Genomic DNA, 19,412 nt, shown 5'->3' on the forward strand with positions numbered 1-19,412 from the left:
CTTTTAAACGGTCCAAAACACACTGTGCAAACTGAATTATGTACTTTCCTCTTTTAAAACATATGTACACTGACTTTTAGTAGTTACAAAAAAAAATCCAGTACAATCAAAATAGTTTGTCGTTTTATTTGACTTTACTCATTTCATAAAAAAGAAGTTAACTTTGGAATGGCTCCACTTTTCCATAATGCCTTCTTATAAAATTAGGATTCTTTATTTTTCCACATTTAAGCCCCAATCTTGCAGACACTTAAATCCATGCAAATTTGGGTACTTATCTCCAGACAAAATTCCTTAATTTGATTATCTAATTATTCTAGACCAAGTCATGGGACCACAGACTTTTATAGTATTTCACCAGGCTCAGCGGTTTAATGGGAGTTTACAAAAACTGCACCCAATCCTGCAAACAGATGTGAGAAAAGTTAGTCCAGTAGAACCACTGCAGTCAATGGCATTTATCAGATCAGTCATTTTTATTCACATTTGCAGGATTAGGATTTGCAGAATTAGGTCTGCTAAAAGTTTTTTTTAATGCATTTGTATTGGATTATGTATTTATTAAAGCATAAAAAGATAAAGTTTTGCTTATGATTTTCAACTCCAGAATGCCATGAGTTACAATATGGTCTTCATTTCCTTATGGAAATGTCCTTTAGAATTTAATAGGGACAAAATTTTATAGATTCTTATTGGTTATCTTAAAACCTACCACAGTTAATAAATACTGGCATACTTTTTGTAAGATTTTTTTTATTTTTGATTATCCTATAAAATTCTATTGGAAGTATTTAATTTTTCTATTAAATTATATAGGACTTTTCCATGAAGCGTGAGGCAGAGTACAATGTAGTGATTCAAGAGTGAGGCTGAATATGGACTTGTGAGGCCTGATTTTCCTGTCATTTACATGAGTTTCACTTTTTTAGAGAGAGTCCTTATTTACACTGGTATAAATTAGTGGGGAATTAAGGTCTTAGGTTCTAGTCCCAGCTCTCCACTGACTCAGTGTGTCACCGTGGGTTGTCTGCTTGGCACGTGTGCAGAAGTGCCAATCCCAACCATTCAAAAACCATGAGTCAAGCCCCAAAATACATAAGCTTGGCTTACAAATCATGAGGTTTTTAAAATGTGGGGTCCATTATTTACCTTCTTGCATTTGTTGAGCTTTTGGGGGGGGTCATGTTTTCTAGCTTTTCTCTGCAGCCAGGAGAGCTAGAAATGTATTTATTAAAAAACCTCAAGATTCTCATGTGTTCACCTGACTCCAGGTGCTGGAGCTTTAAGAAAAACACCAAATATCATGGAAGTCAAGATAAAAATCTTGAGAGTTGACAATGCTGCTTCTAAAGAGGCCAGCCTCAACCTGTCCCTTAAATTTTTTGTGACTCTGATTACTCATAGGTGGAGCTGGTTTGAACATTGCAAAATGTGAAGCTTTCAACAGAATTTTTTATGAAAATTTGAATTTTGATGAAAAATTAACTAATTTTTTTCACAAAAACTGTCATTAAAATGTCCTGTTTTTCATCCAGCTCTAAAGATGGGCAAACTAATGCTTCTTTCACAAAGTTTTTGTGCAGCTTACTTAATGTTTGCAAAACACTTTCTGACCTCCTTTCTCTCTCTGGTGAGAAATGGGAGAAAAGAGGTCACAGTGTAATGCTTTGAGATCCCTGGATGAAAGGCACTATAGAAGTGCAAAATATCATTATTTTATTATGGGACTAGAGATGGGCCTGGACTACAACATTTAGGTCCGAATCCAGATTTTTTTCCCACCTCACTTAAAGCTTGTGGTTGTCCAGATCTGGGATTTCGTTTGGTGTTTGATCCAAGTTATTGGCCATAGAATTCAGACACAAATCTGGATTTGGATTCAACACCCCAAATTCAAGGATTTTCAGATCTAGGGTTTTTAAGATTCAAGCTCATCTCTAATCTTGACACTAAAGAGCTACTGTAAGATGCATTTCCCTTTTTGGACAGGAAATCCTGACTGACGTTATTCTAGTTCGCCTCTTTGATGAAGGTTTAAGAGCTAGCCAATTTGGTAAAGGGAAAAAATTCATAATATAAATAGTTATGTCCCCCCAGCTGATAGAATTGTTAGTATGTCACCTCAGTTGCCATTAAAACAATTTAATAAATAAAGAAGTTCTCCATATTGTCATCAGCTATGTCCACCTCATTAAATCAAGTTTATTCAGCAGCATTTCCCATCATGATGAATCTGCTATAATGGTTGGGTTTTGTTTGATATGTTAGAAGTAAAGATTAAAATCTGTTCCTGTCATTGTTAACCATCCAAAAATGTTTCTACTATTTTTAAGTTGTTTGTTGAAATTATTGTAGGAATGTTAATATGAAAAAGAAAAAAACTTAGTTATTATGAAATCAAACTTGCTCTATATTGTATCATCAGAAGTTCAGATAGCTTCAATTCCTTGCAAATAAAGTATCCTAGTAAATGAAATCTCTCAGAAAATAACATTTTTCTATACTTTATTTCTATGCTATATTTTATTTCTCAACCACATGGTCTATGAATGAAAATACACCTTTTTCCTTAAAGAAATTGTTTGCTTCTATGTTGTCAAATGTTCATCAGAAATTGTCTTTTCTTGCAAACTGATTGCTTCCTCAGTTTGCCATGTTTTTCCTGAATGCAGATCTTCCCGTAATGCTCGAACTGGTCACATTTTAATCTTTCAGAACTGAACGTGCTTTCTCAATGGGAGCTCATATTGTGTTAGAGGATATATTGTTTAGGGAAACTCATGAGAATTTAGCTATATGTTAGTTTATCATCCCAGGAATGTTGCTCTGTTTCCAAACGGAATGCAGGAATGGAAAAGGTCATGACACTTTTGCAAATGCAATAGAAAGTTCTTTAATACAATGAAAAAGTCTTTCCAGAGCTCAAAATTCTTTCTTTCTTTTCTGGCTGCTTAGCTGTTACACTACAGCTGCTGTAGACTGTTGTAAACCAAATTCTGTCCTCTGGTATGCCCACGTAACTCTACTGAAGTCAGTGAAAGTCCGCCATTGTAACTGGGGGCAAAATTTGCTCCTGAGACAAGAACAAAAAAACTTGAAAGATCTGTTGCTATAATGATAAACAACTTAGCTGCCAGTGCTACAGTGTGATTTCCTCAAAGGTCAGGTATAAATGAGCCAAATAATGCAAATAAGCAAAGACAGTCACTCAGTATTCAGTGATTACACATTGTCATAATTTGTCACTGTTCAAAACAGCTGTTCTGTGTCTTCCAGCAGCAAAGTGCAACATATAATGGATGAAATGATCACAACAGAAAGGGAATATGTTAGATCCTTAGGATATATCATCGACAACTATTTTCCAGAAATGGAAAGAATCGATTTACCTCAGGATTTGCGAGGGAAGCGGAATATTATCTTTGGGAACCTGGAGAAGCTTTATGATTTCCATTGCCAGTATTTTCTAAAAGAGCTGGAACACTGCAGAGACTTCCCACTGCGTGTCAGCCACTGTTTTCTCAGACATGTAAGTCCCATTTCCAAAGAAGGGTGAATTCTTAGAATCAGATATTTTGAGTTAATCACAGATCCTATGACAGAATAAATCATGTCACTTACCTTTTTTGTGTTTCTCATAGTGTGAATGATCTAGATGTCCTGTGACGAATGATTACTGTTGTCTGTGTATGTGTCCTGCTGTCTTCTCTCAGAGAGTTGTACATATACCCCTAGTATATGGGTACTAGGTCCTCACGCAGCTGCAGCTTTTGATATCTCAGAACATGCTGGCTGGAATCTTTCTAAATTTGCTAGAAGTAATACTGCCTCTAAGTTTTCGGTTTTCTATAATTATATGTTTTCTATTAATTTTGTTTCCTATTATGAACTAATGCACAGGTGCTCTTATAACATCATTTGCAATCATACTGGGAAAGTACCTAGTGTCATCTGATCACCCTAATGTCAACAAGTGAGTTGGGACGAGGGGGGCTGACATTGTTTCAAGAGGAAACTAATCTTAAATTCCACAATCTCACCTTATTGACAGTAATTTTCTTACAATAGACAAAGCATCAAATTGCCGCTTACACATCTGCTCTGACATGTGTGAACCACACCCGCTGAATATAGCCGACATTTAACCAGCGAAAAGATGGTGGTATGTGCTCTCTGTGTATAATGTGTACATAGAGGGATGTGTATTGGATGACACAGGGCTGTCCCTATGGGGGTGCGAGGCCCAGGGCAGAAGTGATGAATTCATCTCTTCCGGGACCGACTGCGCTGGCCAATCATACCAGCCCCCAAAGCGCGGGGCCTGGAGTGGTCGCCCCGATTCGCCCTACCCAAGGGATGGCTCTGGGATGGCAGAAGGATCGTTCTGCATATACCAGGCTGGTCTGATGCGTGGCTTGTGGTTTTGGGTATCAGGCTCCAGCATTCCACTCGTAGTTTAATTGTGGTACATGAACATTTCCACTCAGCTAATCAGATGTGTCTGGACAGAAAAATAAATTTAAAATATTACATTTAAAAGCACTAACATTTTGCTGTTTGGAAATGCCTTGTTGGGCTTCCTTCGCTGTGTGCCTAATTCTGACCCTCTCCTAGTAGGGAGTTCAGGGCACATCCCTTCTTTCAACATATGGGGAGTCTGCATCAGCACGACTGATCCAGAGGATGGCGCAGCCATTGTGGAAAGGGGCATAGAGTGTCTGAAATGGTGCTGGTCTATTGTCAGGACCTGAGGAACCACTGATGGGGGTGGGGAGGTCATGCGAGTGAGCATGTCGTTACCTTCCTGAGAGGCCCTGTGTGGACCAGGCCCCTCGCTTCCCTGCAGAAATCTCAGTATGGCACTAACACAGGGCAGAGAAAGGGGGAGGGCTTTAGCAACATATGGCAGGGTTGCAGGGGCATGCGATTAATTTTCCTGAAGGGAAGGCCCATCTTTCAAAAGTTTAGGAAAAACGGATTTAAGGTCAATTTTTGCTGTTGGGATAAGTAGAATGGGCCTGGTGATCAGGATTTCCTTATAAAATGTTTTCAAAGATGTATCTTTGCATATTACGTTGTTTTAAAGTTGGCTTAACTTATAATTCCATCAAAAATAATGTTAATCGAATGCTACGGTGACAAGGCAAGCACTTGAACATCAGGAAATGACTGTTATGGTCAGAAATTCCTCAACATTTGACTGTTGTGTTAGACACCACCGGAATGTCCTACTCCACACACCTTAGGAGTTTTACAGGAGAAGACAGTTCTGCACATATTACAAGCTGGTCAATTTTTGGTACACAGATACGTAGGGGATGTGAAACCCCTACCTCATTCACTGCACACCTTATTTAACCACGCATACCTGTGCAGTTCAGTCTTTCTTAGCCATGCATTCAAGTTTAGCAAGATAATCTGTGTCAAATGTATTGTACATCCAGATAAAGTGATTTAAATGAGTCGTAACAAGGAAAAATATATAACAGTTTTCACCAGAACATACAAAGGTTCTTCTCAAACAACACTATTGCCATTTCAACTTTATACTGGTCATTTCAATGTTACCAGTGTTAAAAAATAGGTCATTTTTACAATGGGAAAAGCTTTTTTATTTTCATTTTCCACATATGGCAAAACACTGGAATAATTTTTGCTCAGACTTTCCAAACGTGTTCATTTTGAAGTGGACACCATAATATCAGCCTAAAAACCAAAAGTGACTGGGAGCTGGGGAGAGGGGAAAGGCAGACGGGGCAGAATAGAAATGCTTTTATGCAACTTTTAACTATAGTGGTCATGGTTACTCTCACTATAATGAACTATTTTTCCCTACCTCTTTAACCACTTGGCCATCATCAGTCATGATTCTGTGGTCCTGAGTGCTCAAATACATTGGTTAAGTAGAGAGTACTGTAATATAGAAGGCTGGATACTTTTAAGTGAATAATTGTTGCAGTAGCAGCCCAGGGTTCAAGGGGTTTAAAATCTTTCCCATTGCTTGCTCCTGCATTTCTTTGTATTTTGTCTGTCCCCTTCTCCCATTTTGAACAGCATATCTTAACAAATACTGTCTTATTGTTTGTGATTCACATTAATTGAACATTATTCTTCGGTTTTTTTATTATATCTTACACAACTTTTGCCCCACTGTTATATTCCATAATAGCCATCTTTGTCTGAACCACATATCCTCAGATGTTGCTTTACAGCAGAAGGAGATAGGTTTCTGTCTGTCTATTTTCGCTTTCTAAACCTGCTTCACTTTAATAAATTCCCATAGTGTCTATTGAAGTCATTTCTGGCATGCGATAATTGTGTCAAAGCAACATTAAAAGAAATTGGGAAGTGAACATTAATGGCTTGAAAAACACATCCAATTTCACATGGTGTTTCTTTACTCTTTCCTAATGAATCTGTATATCCAGTATTAACCACAAAAGAAAATCCCAACCCTGACAATAAATGATTGATTAAACAGCCCACTGTGTTTTAAGTAAGGAGATGATCTGAAAAGGGAATCACTTTTGTTGTGAATGCTTAATGTAGGCCCCGCACCTGGAGCAACAGCTGTGATTTTTTCCTATTGACTAGGATGAAAAAGTCAGGATTTTATTACTTTCTCACCATACCGGAGTGTTGAGGATTAATTTGTGTTTGTAAAGTGGAAAAGCATTCTATGCTGTATGTGCTCTTACTGACAAAGGAGCAAGTTATTCTATTCCTCATCCCCTTTGCAATGCATACTACTTCTAGTTTTCTAGAACATACATTACAGAGGATAGGTGGGATGTAATAACCTGGCTGTCAGGCCACTGTAGCACTTGGAGTATTTAATGTTGTTCATGTCTAATAGGCTTTACAAACACTGGAAGACTAACTCTTTGGGCCAGACTCTGACCTTCAGAAGTGACTCCTTCTAAGACCCTGTTGCTTGTGCTCAGCTTGCAGACGTTCCGCAGCATGGATGTGTCAGTCCTTGATATTTACTTTGTCCATAATGCCCGGTTAGTAGGTTGGAGGATGCTGGTAGATAAGAAAGAAATTTGCTGTGGTGATCTAGTCTCTGCTCTAGAAGACAGTGCCCTGGACTCAGATTCTTTCAGGCTGCATTTTGCACATAGTGCCATTTTCTGCTCAAGGCCTGGGTGAAAGAGAGAGAGATTTAGTGCTTTAGTGCTCATTACTAGACACCATTAGTATGAAAGTGGTAGATGTTTACTGATGTCTCAGACCCTTTTGAAAGTTCTGGGCCATAGCAGGGTGGCCAATTTGAATGATAGTTCCTTGGGCTGAGATCTGAGTTTTCTTTCCCTTTGTGGAGGAAAGTGATAGCTTTGTTGATTCTGTGTGTGTGTAGGGTTGGATGGGTGAGGCAACTTCAATAACCAGGTCAGTCTTTTCTCAGTCTGGTGACACACAAGAAGTTGCTCTTTTCCTGTTTCTCCCGCTTCCGTCTTCATCCTTGAGCATATGCTGTACCGTTCCCTTCGGCCCATATCCTGTGTTTGCCAGATATCCGGCCTGCACATGAAGAGCTTGTTTGTTTGTTCTCCTGGGTTGTCTGAAGGGAGCAAATACCAGTGTGCCACTTACAATGTGGTTGGTTTGTTGGGGAAGTTGGGCAAGAGTGTTTTGTAGCACTGCCCTTCCAAATGACTCTCCCAGCGTGCTCGTTGTTTCGTGAGTGTAGGCACAAGGAACCATGACATGTTCTTCTGCCTGTAGCTGATACTCAGCAGCATCAGATTGTCTTTGACTCATATGTCCCGCTGTTCAGCTGAGTAGTGGTTTTGGGCTGTGTTCCAGTACTTGGATGAAAAACAAGCCTCTTCGCTCTTGCCAGTCCCACCACTCAACTAACTGGCAGTTTTCACTCATACTCTGTTAATCTGCTTGTGAGCCATCACCAAGCCCAGAGGAAGGGGACCTGCCCTTGCTCCCCAGGTTCTTGAGAATTACACTTGAGGGAGTAATGCAGGGAATCCTGGAGTGGGAGTTATAACCCTAAACTTCATACAGTTTCTTTATTGCTGGGGCTGCCACCTTATATGTTAGCTGTTGCAGGAGATAGAGAGGCTTATATTGTTCTTCTAATTCTGCGGGCTCCAGCAGAGGATTTCAGGGATCAAACTGTCTCCAGCTCATATAGGCCTCCGCATTTTCTCTTCGTTATCCTGTTCTCATACTAGGAATAACAAAATAAAAGGAGGTAGACCCTTGTAAAGATTAGGACAAAGGACAGCCTTTCGTTGATGGGGTTTTTATCAAAAAATAAATATATTCATGAGGCATTTTTTCAAAATTTTCTGTTTTTTTTTTTAAGAAAAAATGAAAAGCTAAAACCAAAGATGTTTTTGGTTTTCAAACTCAAACTTATTTTACCTGCCTTCGGCTTTTTTTTTTTTTTTACCCCCCTCCCCCCCTTTTTCAGTGTCAAAATGGAAAAAAGGGAAAGATGGAGAAACAGAAAAAAGAGGAGGAAGAAACCTGGAAAACTGAAAAATTGATCTTCTTTTGACAGGAATTTTGCCTGAGAACATATTATAGAACCTGATTATTTATAACTGAATTCCTTTATTATTCGATGGATAAAGCGGGGGAAGCACAATTGTGCTGTATTTTTATAACTACTGTATTGTATCAACACAAAGCTATCTGAAGAACTATTCTACAATATCAGGCAAAAATTAGAGGCTGGCTAATAATCTAGGTTTATTTTTTCTTAGAAAAGAAAACCAACATTTTACTTATTGGTTGCTTGCTTGGATTGTATTATGAGGGGAAGATCTGTTTGTTTATCCTTAGATGATTTGTTTAGGTAATGTTAGTTTAAAGGAAGGAAGAAGATAATTTGTTTAATAAGAAGGAAAACAAACATATGAAGTGAAAAAGATTGTTTATTTCAGTGTTCCGAGGCAATGGGAAAATAGTGATCTCGCCTGATCTTTTTATAACTTCCAATGAATTGGGAAGCTTCCCTCATGTCCAGGGAATTTAAAAGGGAATCTTTTCGTATGCTTTAATACCATTCAGTTATTGGAGAAGATTTCATTCTGTCCTAAAGACTAGACTGGGCACAATGCTATCTAGATATCGATCTATACCACACTCAGCACTGGGACCTGAAGCCCAGATTCACATAGGGACTGAGGTGCTACAACACTGAGCGTCATAGTGCATAACTTTTAGGCACCTAGAAAATCTCAGGAACAACACTGCTATTCACAAAGGCCAGCACACTAGATAAGGAGCCACCTAAGCTAGCCAATGGGAGATGCTGAGAACACGAGTGTGTCCTATGCCCTGCCCCTCTCATGGAGATAGGCACCTAAGTCAGGGCCTCAAGGAGGTGCCTATTTCTGCTAGCAATTCATGAATGGGAGTCAGGTCCCTTGGGCACCTAGAGTATTTCTTTTGAGAATGAGTATGGGTACGTCTACACTACATTTTAAATCTCACGGCAGCGAGTTCCAGAGCATCTTCAGCCTTGGGCTTGCAGGGCTTGTGCTCCGGCACTAAAAATAGCAGTTTAGATGCTGTGGCTTGTGCTGGCGCTCAGGCTCTGAAGCCCAACCCACTGCCCCAGCTTCAGAGCTCAATCCCGAATGTCTAGCCAGCTGTTTTTAGTGAGGCACCACAAGCCTGAGTCTGAAGCCCCAGGCGCTGAGATTCGTTGCTGCAAGTTTTAAAATGCAGTGTAGACGTTCCCTTAGGTGCCTGCCTAGCTTCAGGCAAACGGCCAGAGGAGGAGGTGCTAACCCACCTTATAACTTTTAGCTCAGTGGTTAGAGCACTTGCCTGAGAGGCAGGAGACTTCTGTTCAAATCCTTTCTCCCCCGCGGGTGGGGCGGGGGGGGGCGGGAATTGAACATGGGTCCACATCTCAGGCAAGTGCTCTAACCCCTGCGCTAAAAGTTATAAGGTGGTAACTGCCATCACCATCTCCTCCAGCTAGATTTGGAATGGGACCTGATCTGGTAGGCAGCCTTTGAGCACACGTATCAGATCAGGTGCTGCATGCGAATTAGGCAAGCCAGCTCCTGTCTTCTGCAATTCGCGAATTGCTCTGGGGCATAGATGGGAGAAAAGTGCTCAGACACCTAGAGGGAGGCAGCAGTGCGCATGCCCAGAGGAAGAAACTTGAGCACTGAGGGAACTTTTAACCTGAAAATTTAGACACCAAATGACTTTAAGCACCTACAGGGTTTGGTGGGAGTTTGGGGAATCGCAGTGGAGCCTAAAACTGGGATTTAGGTGCCTACGTACCTTTGTGACCCCACCAAGTGGAGGTCCTTACAATTTTTAAAGGGTCTAAATTAACTCTAGCATACAGCAGGAAACACTTTCTCATGTGAGCAGCCCTTACTCACATGAATGATCCTGACAAAGTCATTGGGTCAACTCACATGAGTTGCCAATATTGTTTAAAGTCAGCCTGGCTGATTGAGCATTTAGATACTGTCATGAAAGGTGCTCTAGAAATATCTACAATAGACAGATAGTTGAAACAGATGAATTTTGCAAATTGTTCGATCTGGAAGAGCTGTAAATTATAGAGAACTAAATCTCCTAAATGAATGGTCCTTGGATGTCCATTGCCGAAGTGTGTCTCGATTATAGCACCTCCTGCAGCTTTGGATTGGAATGCATCCATTGTGGGGGGAGGAGGGTGTTATAATCTGTACGTGATTTCTGTACGAAACTGTCTGATGCTAAATGGAGAAGGAATTGATTGCTGGAGAAACAGAAAATAACAAGGAATAACACCTTTTCCTATACTTTTTCAGGAAGAACAGTTTGGAATGTATGCATTATACAGCAAGAACAAACCACAATCAGATGCTTTGCTTACAAGCCATGGAAATGCATTCTTTAAAGTAATTACTATCCAGCTTCTTATTTAATGTGAATTGTGTGAACACCGCTCACTGCTGTGTGTACTTTTATGCAGTATATCAAATATTGTTTATACATTCCTTTAATATTCCCACAGAATAAACAACAGGATTTGGGTGATAAGATGGATCTGGCTTCCTATCTGCTGAAGCCTATTCAAAGAATGAGCAAATATGCTCTTCTTCTAAAAGATATGATCAAAGAGTGCACTAAGACCCAGGAGCAGGAGCTCAATGATCTCAGGGCAGCTGAAGAAATGGTGAAATTCCAGCTTCGCCATGGAAATGACTTACTTGCTATGGATGCCATTAGAGGGTGTGATGTAAGCATTTTTCAATCCTTCCTTTATTTTTCAAATATCCCCTTGGCTTTGCTGCTGCAGTTTTCATTCAAAGACAGAAAGTTGTTAAGAGGCAGATTATTTTATTTTATTATATATATGCTGTAGCGCCTAGGAGCCCTAGTCGTGGACCAGGACCCCTTGTGCCAGGTGCTGTACAAATATAGAGCAAGAAGACGGTCTGTGGCCCAAAGAGCATACAATCTATGTGACATAATGCCCTTCCCCCATTCTTCCTTGGACTGCACAAAATCAGCCCAGCCTTCCCTTATCTTTAGTAGCATTGTCATTTTCTCCAATCAGGTCAATCTGAAAGAACAAGGACAGCTGAGATGTCAAGATGAGTTTATTGTTTGCTGTGGAAGAAAGAAGTATTTGAGACATGTCTTCCTTTTTGAAGACCTCATCTTGTTTAGCAAAACAAAAAAGATTGATGGGGGATATGACATCTATATGTACAAACAGTCATTCAAGGTAAATGTAATCCTGCTGTAATGTTTTGGATAGCATGTACAATGCAGCATGCCTCCTGCCATCTGCTTAGTATTCTGCATGGACAGGAACCCCATCTGTTTGACAATGGCAGGTGACGGATCACAGTTCCATTGCACGTTACATTTCAAGTAGTTTGTATGTGTTGGAAGAAATGAGAGAGACAGAAACTGATGAGTTTCAGAGTAACAGCCGTGTTAGTCTGTATTCGCAAAAAGAAAAGGAGTACTTGTGGCACCTTAGAGACTGACCAATTTATTTGAGCATAAGCTTTTGTGAGCTACAGCTCACTTCATCGGATGCATACTGTGGAAAGTATAGAAGATCTTTTTATACACACACAGCATGAAAAAATACCTCCCCTCACCCCACTCTCCTGTTGGTAATAGCTTATCTAAAGTGATCACTCTCCTTACAATGTGTATGATAATCAAGGTGCCACAAGTACTCCTTTTCGTTTTGAGAAACCGATGAGTAAAATGAGCAAAACATGTCTGTGTGTATATACACTGTATCATAAGTGCATGTTTGTCTTGCTGGAGAGGACTCATGGGAAATTAGGTGTTTCTTGTAGAAATAATTATTTTTAACATTTCTTTCATTACAAGAAGAAATGCCTGATATGTAGTTATGACCTCTCGGCCACCATGCTGACTACAGATTTGTACCTCTCAGTCTTGAGAGGTGTATGTGTGTGAAGCCAGGGTTTGCAACTACCCTCGTTGGCAACACCAGATATATGCAAAACCCTGATTCACCAAAGCATGTGCTTAACTTTTTAAGTATATGCTGATCTGTGTTGTTGAACTGAGGCAATATATAGAGCATTCACCCTGCATACTAGACCAAGGGGCAGATCCTCAGCTGGTATAAGTTGAACTGTGACAGCATCCACTAGCTGAAGATCTGCCCCCAGGTATTCAGCTTCAACTTAATTCACTGCAGTTCTCTGAACTTTTGAGGATGCTGTGCTTCTCCTAGAAATTAACACTGCCAGCTCCATGCTGCTCTTAGCCCTGGTCTACACTAGGACTTTAGGTCGAATTTAGCAGCATTAAATCGATGTAAACCTGCACCTGTCCACACGATGAAGCCCTTTATTTCGACTTAAAGGGTTCTTAAAATCAATTTCCTTACTCCATCCCTGACAAGTGGATTAGCGCTTAAATCGGCCTTGCTGGCTCGAATTTGGGGTACTGTGGACACAATTCGACGGTATTGGCCTCCGGGAGCTATCCCAGAGTGCTCCATTGTGACCGCTCTGGACAGCACTCTCAACTCAGATGCACGATTGTTTGCCGTTGCTCTGACGCAGGGAGGGGCGACTGAGGACACGGCTTACAGGGTTGGCTTCAGGGAGCTAAAATCAACAAAGGGGGTGGCTTTACATCAAGGAGTATTTCAGGCAGGACTTCACGGAGGGTTCCAATAAGAAATGGTGCACCTAAGTTATTGTTCTTATTGGAACAAGGAGGTTAGCCTGGCCTCTGATTGATACATGGCTAGATTTACCTCGCTGCACCTTCTCTGTGAGTGACTGCAGTGTGACCTAGAGGAATGAGTCCCCTAGACAGGGGAGTGGGGGAAGCAAATGAGTACAAAACAAGTCTGGTCTATTTCTTGTTTTGATCCACTCCATCTATCTTTTACATCTTTGGCTGGCAGCAGACGGTGCAGAAGGACTGCATGCCATCCACATCTCATGGCTGCTCGGCAGAAGATGGTACAGTACGACTGCTAGCCATCCTTATCTCTTGCCTGCCCAGCAGAAGATGGTACAGTACGACTGCTAGCAATCCGTATCGCCTGCCTGCTCACCATAAGACAGTTCAATAGGACTGACTGCAGGACTAAAGAGAATGACCTGGTCAAGTCACTCCAAATTTAGTCCCTGCGCCCATGTCTGCCCAGGCGCTCCCAGATGACGTGGCCAGGAGCACCTCGGACACGACGAGGACGGCTACCAGTCGTATTGCACCGTCTGCTGCCAGAAGGCAATGGGTTGCTGCTACTGTGTAGCAATGCCGTACCGCGTCTGCCAGCACCCAGGAGACATACGGTGACAGTTACCTGAGCGGGCTCCATGCTTGCCGTGGTATGGCGTCTGCACAGGTAATTCAGGAAAAAAGGCGCAAAACGATTGTCGGCCCTTCCTTTCACGGAGGGAGGGAAGGGGGGCCTGACGATATGTACCCAGAACCGCCCGCGACAATGTTTTAGCCCCATCAGGCATTGGGATCTCAACCCAGAATTCCAATGGGCAGCGGAGACTGCGGGAACTGTGGGATAGCTATCCACAGTGCAACGCTCCGGAAGTCGACTCTAGCCTCGGTACTGTGGAAGCACTCCACCGAGTTAATGCACTTAATGCACTTAGAGCATTTTCTGTGGGGACACACACACTCGAATATATAAAACCGATTTCTAAAAAAACGACTTCTATAAATTCGACCTTATTCCGTAGTGTAGACATACCCTTACAGAGAGATCACATGGGGAATCTAGAGTGCTGACTCTTGGGATATTGAAAATTCAAGCAGAAATATTTACAGCTTTGTGTACAGTTGTACTACCAAGGAATCAAGGTGAAGACATTTTTCTACCATCATAGAATGAGCAATGCAAAGAATTTCACTTCATCAGTTTGTTATAAATGTTTCCATGCAGTTGAATGTGTGCTTTTTTAATGTGATTTTAGACGGCTGAGATTGGGATGACAGAGAATGTTGGAGACAGTGGTCTACGGTTTGAAATCTGGTTTAGAAGGAGGAGGAAATCCCAGGACACATACATCCTTCAAGCCAACTCAACAGAAGTTAAAATTGCTTGGACCAGTATCATAGGACGGATTCTTTGGAGACAAGCTCTGAGAAACCGAGGTATACCAACTATTTAATTCAGAAAGAGTGAAAGGTTTAGCAGTCTACTTCTTGTAGTTCTATAAAGGCAAGTCAAACAATCACATTAGGTAACCCTTTTATGTCTGCAGTCACCAAAGACTTCAATTTTAAAAAAGCAACTGGAAAACAGCTTCTGCAAACAGCACTCCTAAAACAATTACAGCACAATAAAGTTGTCTCTCTACAATTAGCAGGCTTTGTGAGGACCCTTTAGATATGTTGCTAACACTGTGGGCAAACCTAGTTTTTAAACACTGGATTTTTTATTGCTTATTACAACGATCTGTAACCCACTAATTCCTCTTTTTGTCATATGACTGCAGAGGTGTTAACAGGCCTCTCTATCTTGAATGGTCCCTCAGAACAATCTGTTCCACCTTGCATTTTGCTGTGATGCTGGGGGGGGGGAGGTTCCTTTCCCAGCCCTGAAGGAGAGCTCTGTGTAGCTCGAAAGCTTGTCTCTCTCACCAACTGAAATTGGTCCAGTAAAAGATATTACCTCACCCACCTTGTCTCTCTTCTATCCTGGGACCAATATCGCTACAACTATACTGTATACACTTAATGGTGATACGAATGGAACATATCCCCCCTGGGAAACCTATGTGGAATACACGCTTGGTTTTCAGTCTTGCCACAGTATGTAGCACTGCTTGTTACAAGTGCAGCTAATAGTGCTTAAAAGTGAGCTCCAGAAGAAAAAAAATTGGATTGCTGTCCTTTCTTGGTTTGGTTTTGTTTTAAGGGGCATGAGTAAGACCTTTTTGTTTTGTTCATCAAACATGCAGGGTGGTAAAGAGCTCTCCTCGTTCATTTTAATGTTAGAAATATCAGTACAGGGAGCTCTGGTCTTTTCTGGTTTTGTTACAGGACTCTTCAGAAGCTCCAGATGTGAATTGTGAGCTTTCTCAGCCCTTATTTGAAGGACAAATTAAATCTTTAACCAATACCTTTTTTGGACCAACTTCTGTGGGTGAGAGACGCTTTCAAGCTTTGACAGAGCTCTTCTTCGGGTCTGGGAAATGTATTTAGCTGTGACGCTCTGAGTACATGGTTGAATAGATTGTTTAGCATAAGTAGTTATGGTAGACATAGTTATGGTATCTCTAATGTCATATTCCTACCATTTTGCAGTCATCCGTAGACAGAAAAAAAGGGTAAACATTTCTAATGTAAAAATCAAACAGAAAGGGAAGGAAAGAAAAACAACAAAAAGGGAAACAAAAAGTTCTTACCTTTTAGGCTTTCTTTATACAGTACAACATAATGAAGAAAAGGGGATGATTTCCCCTCCCCCCCCCCTTTTCAGGTTACTTTAAATTTAGCAGTTAAATACATGACTCAGAAAAAAGAAAATTAGAAAATAGTAACTTTGGGGCAGAATCCTATTTGGTGGTAAGCATTTCTGGGGAGATACTAACGTGTCGACTTTAACACATACTAGCCGGTCGATTTGAAGCTTTAACTCAGCCACTTTAATGCTGTTCTCTTTTTAAATCCTTTTCCTTTGTTCTTCTCTAGCCAAACACTTCAGAATTCCCCTCAGAAATTCCTAATTCACACCAAAAGAGAAGTAGCACAGAAAGCGACAGTAAACTCAGAACTGACATGAAAGGAATAGATATGAACAAAGGAGGAGGGACATGGCATATTTATTCTAAATCCATCTGGGCTTCCATGAATTAATGCTGGAGCTTTAGGACCTTTTTTCCTTCTGAAGAGTACTTGTAGCAACAGTGTCGTCTTAAGAATTTGGATATTTCTAAGTTCTTATAAGATGGAAAGATTCTTGTACCTCTTTATTTTTGTTATTAAGGATGCTGTATATGTGTATGGTCAGCTTCAATTTGGCTCTGTTGTTTTGTAAATATCCCATCAAAGATCATGTGGCTGATGAATGGTGATTAACTGTATTCTCAGATTCTTTTCATTACCTTAATGGGTTTTTAGAAGAATGGTTCCCAGCCTGTTTGAGAAACTCTGCTACCAGACTAAAACCTTGATGTACCAGCCAGTGCCTACCCCCCTTCCGTTGAGCTGTGTGTGCTTTAACCCACAATTATTAGAGAAACAATACGTCCATTTTTACTGCAGACCTGGGGTCAGTTAATGACACCTAAGCTATTTAGAAGAAAGCAGGGCTTAAATTCTCATAGATTATTTTGCGGAGCCTCCCACCCCAATCCCCCCAATATGCTATAAAACCTCCAGGGCCCAGCAGGCAGGGAGTGCCTCTGGCCTTCTGCCCTGCGTGGTGGGCTAGGGGCTTCTGCCCTGTGGAGCTGCAAGGCTCTGGGCTTCACCTGCGGGGAGGGGGGTCATGGAATGTATGTGTGCCAAGGCTCAGGGCACGCCAGGGCTCGGGAATTCAGCCCCACGGGAGGCACCAGGGCCTAGGACTTCAGTCCTGAGGGTGGGCACTGGGGTGCCAGGGCTCCTTGTGGGTTTAAAAATATTTACTGGCACTCTACTCCAGATGGCTCCAGCTGAATTTAAGCCTTAGAAGAATGGGAAAATATCTGTGCACATTGAAAGCTTTGGACAAACTGAGCCTCTCTGCAGCAAGGCATTTGTTTTACATCATCAGGATAATCTCTAGGGAATTGGAAGCAAAGGCCTGAGAGAGATCACCTGAGTGCGAGAAGTAAAGCCACTGAGAAAGGAGGGCTGATGTGCATAATTCCTGAGGCCTCTATGTGTTGGAGGGCCTGACCCTTCCCCCTGCGATGAAATTGAGTTCAGGAAAACTTCTGTTTCTGTTCCACTCTCTTTAAGACTGTGGCTTTGTACACACTGCAGCTTACATCAGTCAGGGGTGTGGATAAGCCACCCCGCCTCCCCCGAGCATCGTAAGTTACACTGACCTAAGCGCCAATGTGGAGAGCACTATGTCGGCAGGAGAGGTTCTCCCACCGACATAGCTACAGCAGAGCTCTCTCCTGTCGGCTTAAAGCATCTGCACTAGCAGTGGTACAGCAGCATAAGTGCACCACTGTAAGCTCTGTAGTGTATCCATAGCCTGAGTTGTTCTTTTTAGATTTAAGCTTTTTCAAGCTAATTTAGAGCTCGTGAAAGGTGCCAGCCAGCCCTGGAAGCCCAAGTTTTGCTTGAGTGCATCATGGACAGCAGCAAAGCTTGTTCCCCTACAATATGCCTCAGCCCTGTCCTGAGGGAGCACCCATGTTGGGAATACAAACAAGGCTCCCAATTAGTGCTAACCGCAATTGAGGTGTTTGTAATGGCAGCTGGTTTCTGCGTGGACCAGGAGTGAGACTTCACTAACTCTTTTCACGTATGTCACTGAACAGCCCTAAGATAGTAATGAATGGCTTTTAGTTGCTACTTACATGAGCAGGATTTGAAATGCAGCCCTAAAAGACACTATCAGCCCCCTAAGAGTTAAATTGTGTCCAGCTGCTGAGCAAGAGCGTAAAGAGGGGGAGTGTGCAAGAAGCCTTCCATGTCCTCTTTAATTTGCGCAATCACAGTCCCTGATCTCCTCCAATCACACGGACTGTTCTTTCCAAACTCCCGTTGGTGGGTAAACTGCCTCAAAGAGAGCAGGGACTGGCCAGGCCCAGAGAGGGGAGCATGCCACCCTAATTGAGTTGCATGCATAATAAAACAGTACCATAATATTCATGCAGCTCTGGTAGTCTCCATCCTTGGCACAAGCAACCATCCATCCTTAACAGAAGAAAAAGTTTAATAAGGGTAGATTCTCTGCCAAGAACCTTAAGTTAAGGGTGGGAAGATATTTGTACTGCTAGCCTCAAATTACTGTGTAAAACAGTCCTGACACTAAAGTTAACTTCCTAATATGGTGCCCTGGTGGCAATAGGCTTGGTGATTTGTGCTAGACATAAATGACATGCCAGTTCCATGGCTATATTTTCAGTAGGAGTGAAGTTATGAATTCTGCTTTGAATTGCAATGTATTTGACTGGTGTGGTGACTGGGGATGTTCTGAAACTGAGTCGTGTTCAGTGGTGATGAAAACAATGATCATCCCATTTTCCCTCTAAAGAATTATTCTGTAATGTTTGAGGATGGTTGGAAAACAAATCTCACTTTGCCATTAGGAAAAAAAAACACCTACTGTTAAAAAGATTCAATAATAATAATGAAATGTGTCTGAGAGATAGCACCAGAGGAGATGGAACCATCCTTTACAATCCTCTAGTTTCCTTTACAACTCTCTAGTTACTTTACAAAAAATTAAGTCTGACCCGCTCAAGTTACCAGTGTCTGGCTGGCTCCAGAGCTAGAGTGTTTGCAGCTGATAAATGCTTTTCTCTCCTGTAGGGGGTCAGTAAGCTACTGCCGAGGGTACTGGAAAGAGGGAAATATTTTCGTTCTCCCATAGCAGCATAATTAAAACATCAAAGGAGTGGCTGATATTTTACATGTGTGCATTTCCCCATTTTAGAACTCAGAATGCAAGAAATGGTGTCAATGGGAATAGGCAATAAACCTTTCATGGATATCAAGCCCAGTGAAGCAGCCATAAGCGACCGAGCAATAGATTACATCATGAAGGGAACAGGTACTGTCTACTACTCACATTATGTTGCTGTTCTGCCTTCCCACTTGCCAGTCTGCTTGGACGATTTTCTTCATTAATTGTTTCACACTTTTTTTTTTTTAAAGTTGATTGTAACATATTTCCACAAAGAATTGATCTTACTTTTGTATTGGTGTAGTAGATTTAGTATCTTATTTCTGTTGTTAAGATCATGGAACTTCAGCAATACAGACCTCCAACTGTATTCAATCTCTCC

The 19,412-nt window shown here is 41.5% G+C and overlaps 1 protein-coding gene across 3 annotated transcripts in view; it reads left to right on the plus strand.

The window, feature by feature from the left end:
- The window catches only part of PLEKHG4B (pleckstrin homology and RhoGEF domain containing G4B), a 135,255-nt gene that overhangs the window by 94,816 nt on the left and 21,027 nt on the right, over nt 1–19,412 (plus strand). For 2 of the 3 annotated variants that reach the window (XM_048839354.2, XM_048839352.2), the window contains exons 15-20: nt 3,277–3,529; nt 10,791–10,880; nt 10,997–11,221; nt 11,543–11,713; nt 14,430–14,610; nt 19,061–19,177. In XM_048839354.2, coding sequence (XP_048695311.2) covers nt 3,277–3,529; nt 10,791–10,880; nt 10,997–11,221; nt 11,543–11,713; nt 14,430–14,610; nt 19,061–19,177 — 1,037 coding nt within the window. The remainder of the gene's footprint in view (nt 1–3,276; nt 3,530–10,790; nt 10,881–10,996; nt 11,222–11,542; nt 11,714–14,429; nt 14,611–19,060; nt 19,178–19,412) is intronic. The other variant, XM_048839353.2, reaches the window with a different exon arrangement.

The sequence above is a fragment of the Caretta caretta genome, chromosome 2, assembly GCF_965140235.1.
Source record: "Caretta caretta isolate rCarCar2 chromosome 2, rCarCar1.hap1, whole genome shotgun sequence".
In the NCBI taxonomy this organism is placed as follows: Eukaryota; Metazoa; Chordata; order Testudines; family Cheloniidae; genus Caretta; species Caretta caretta.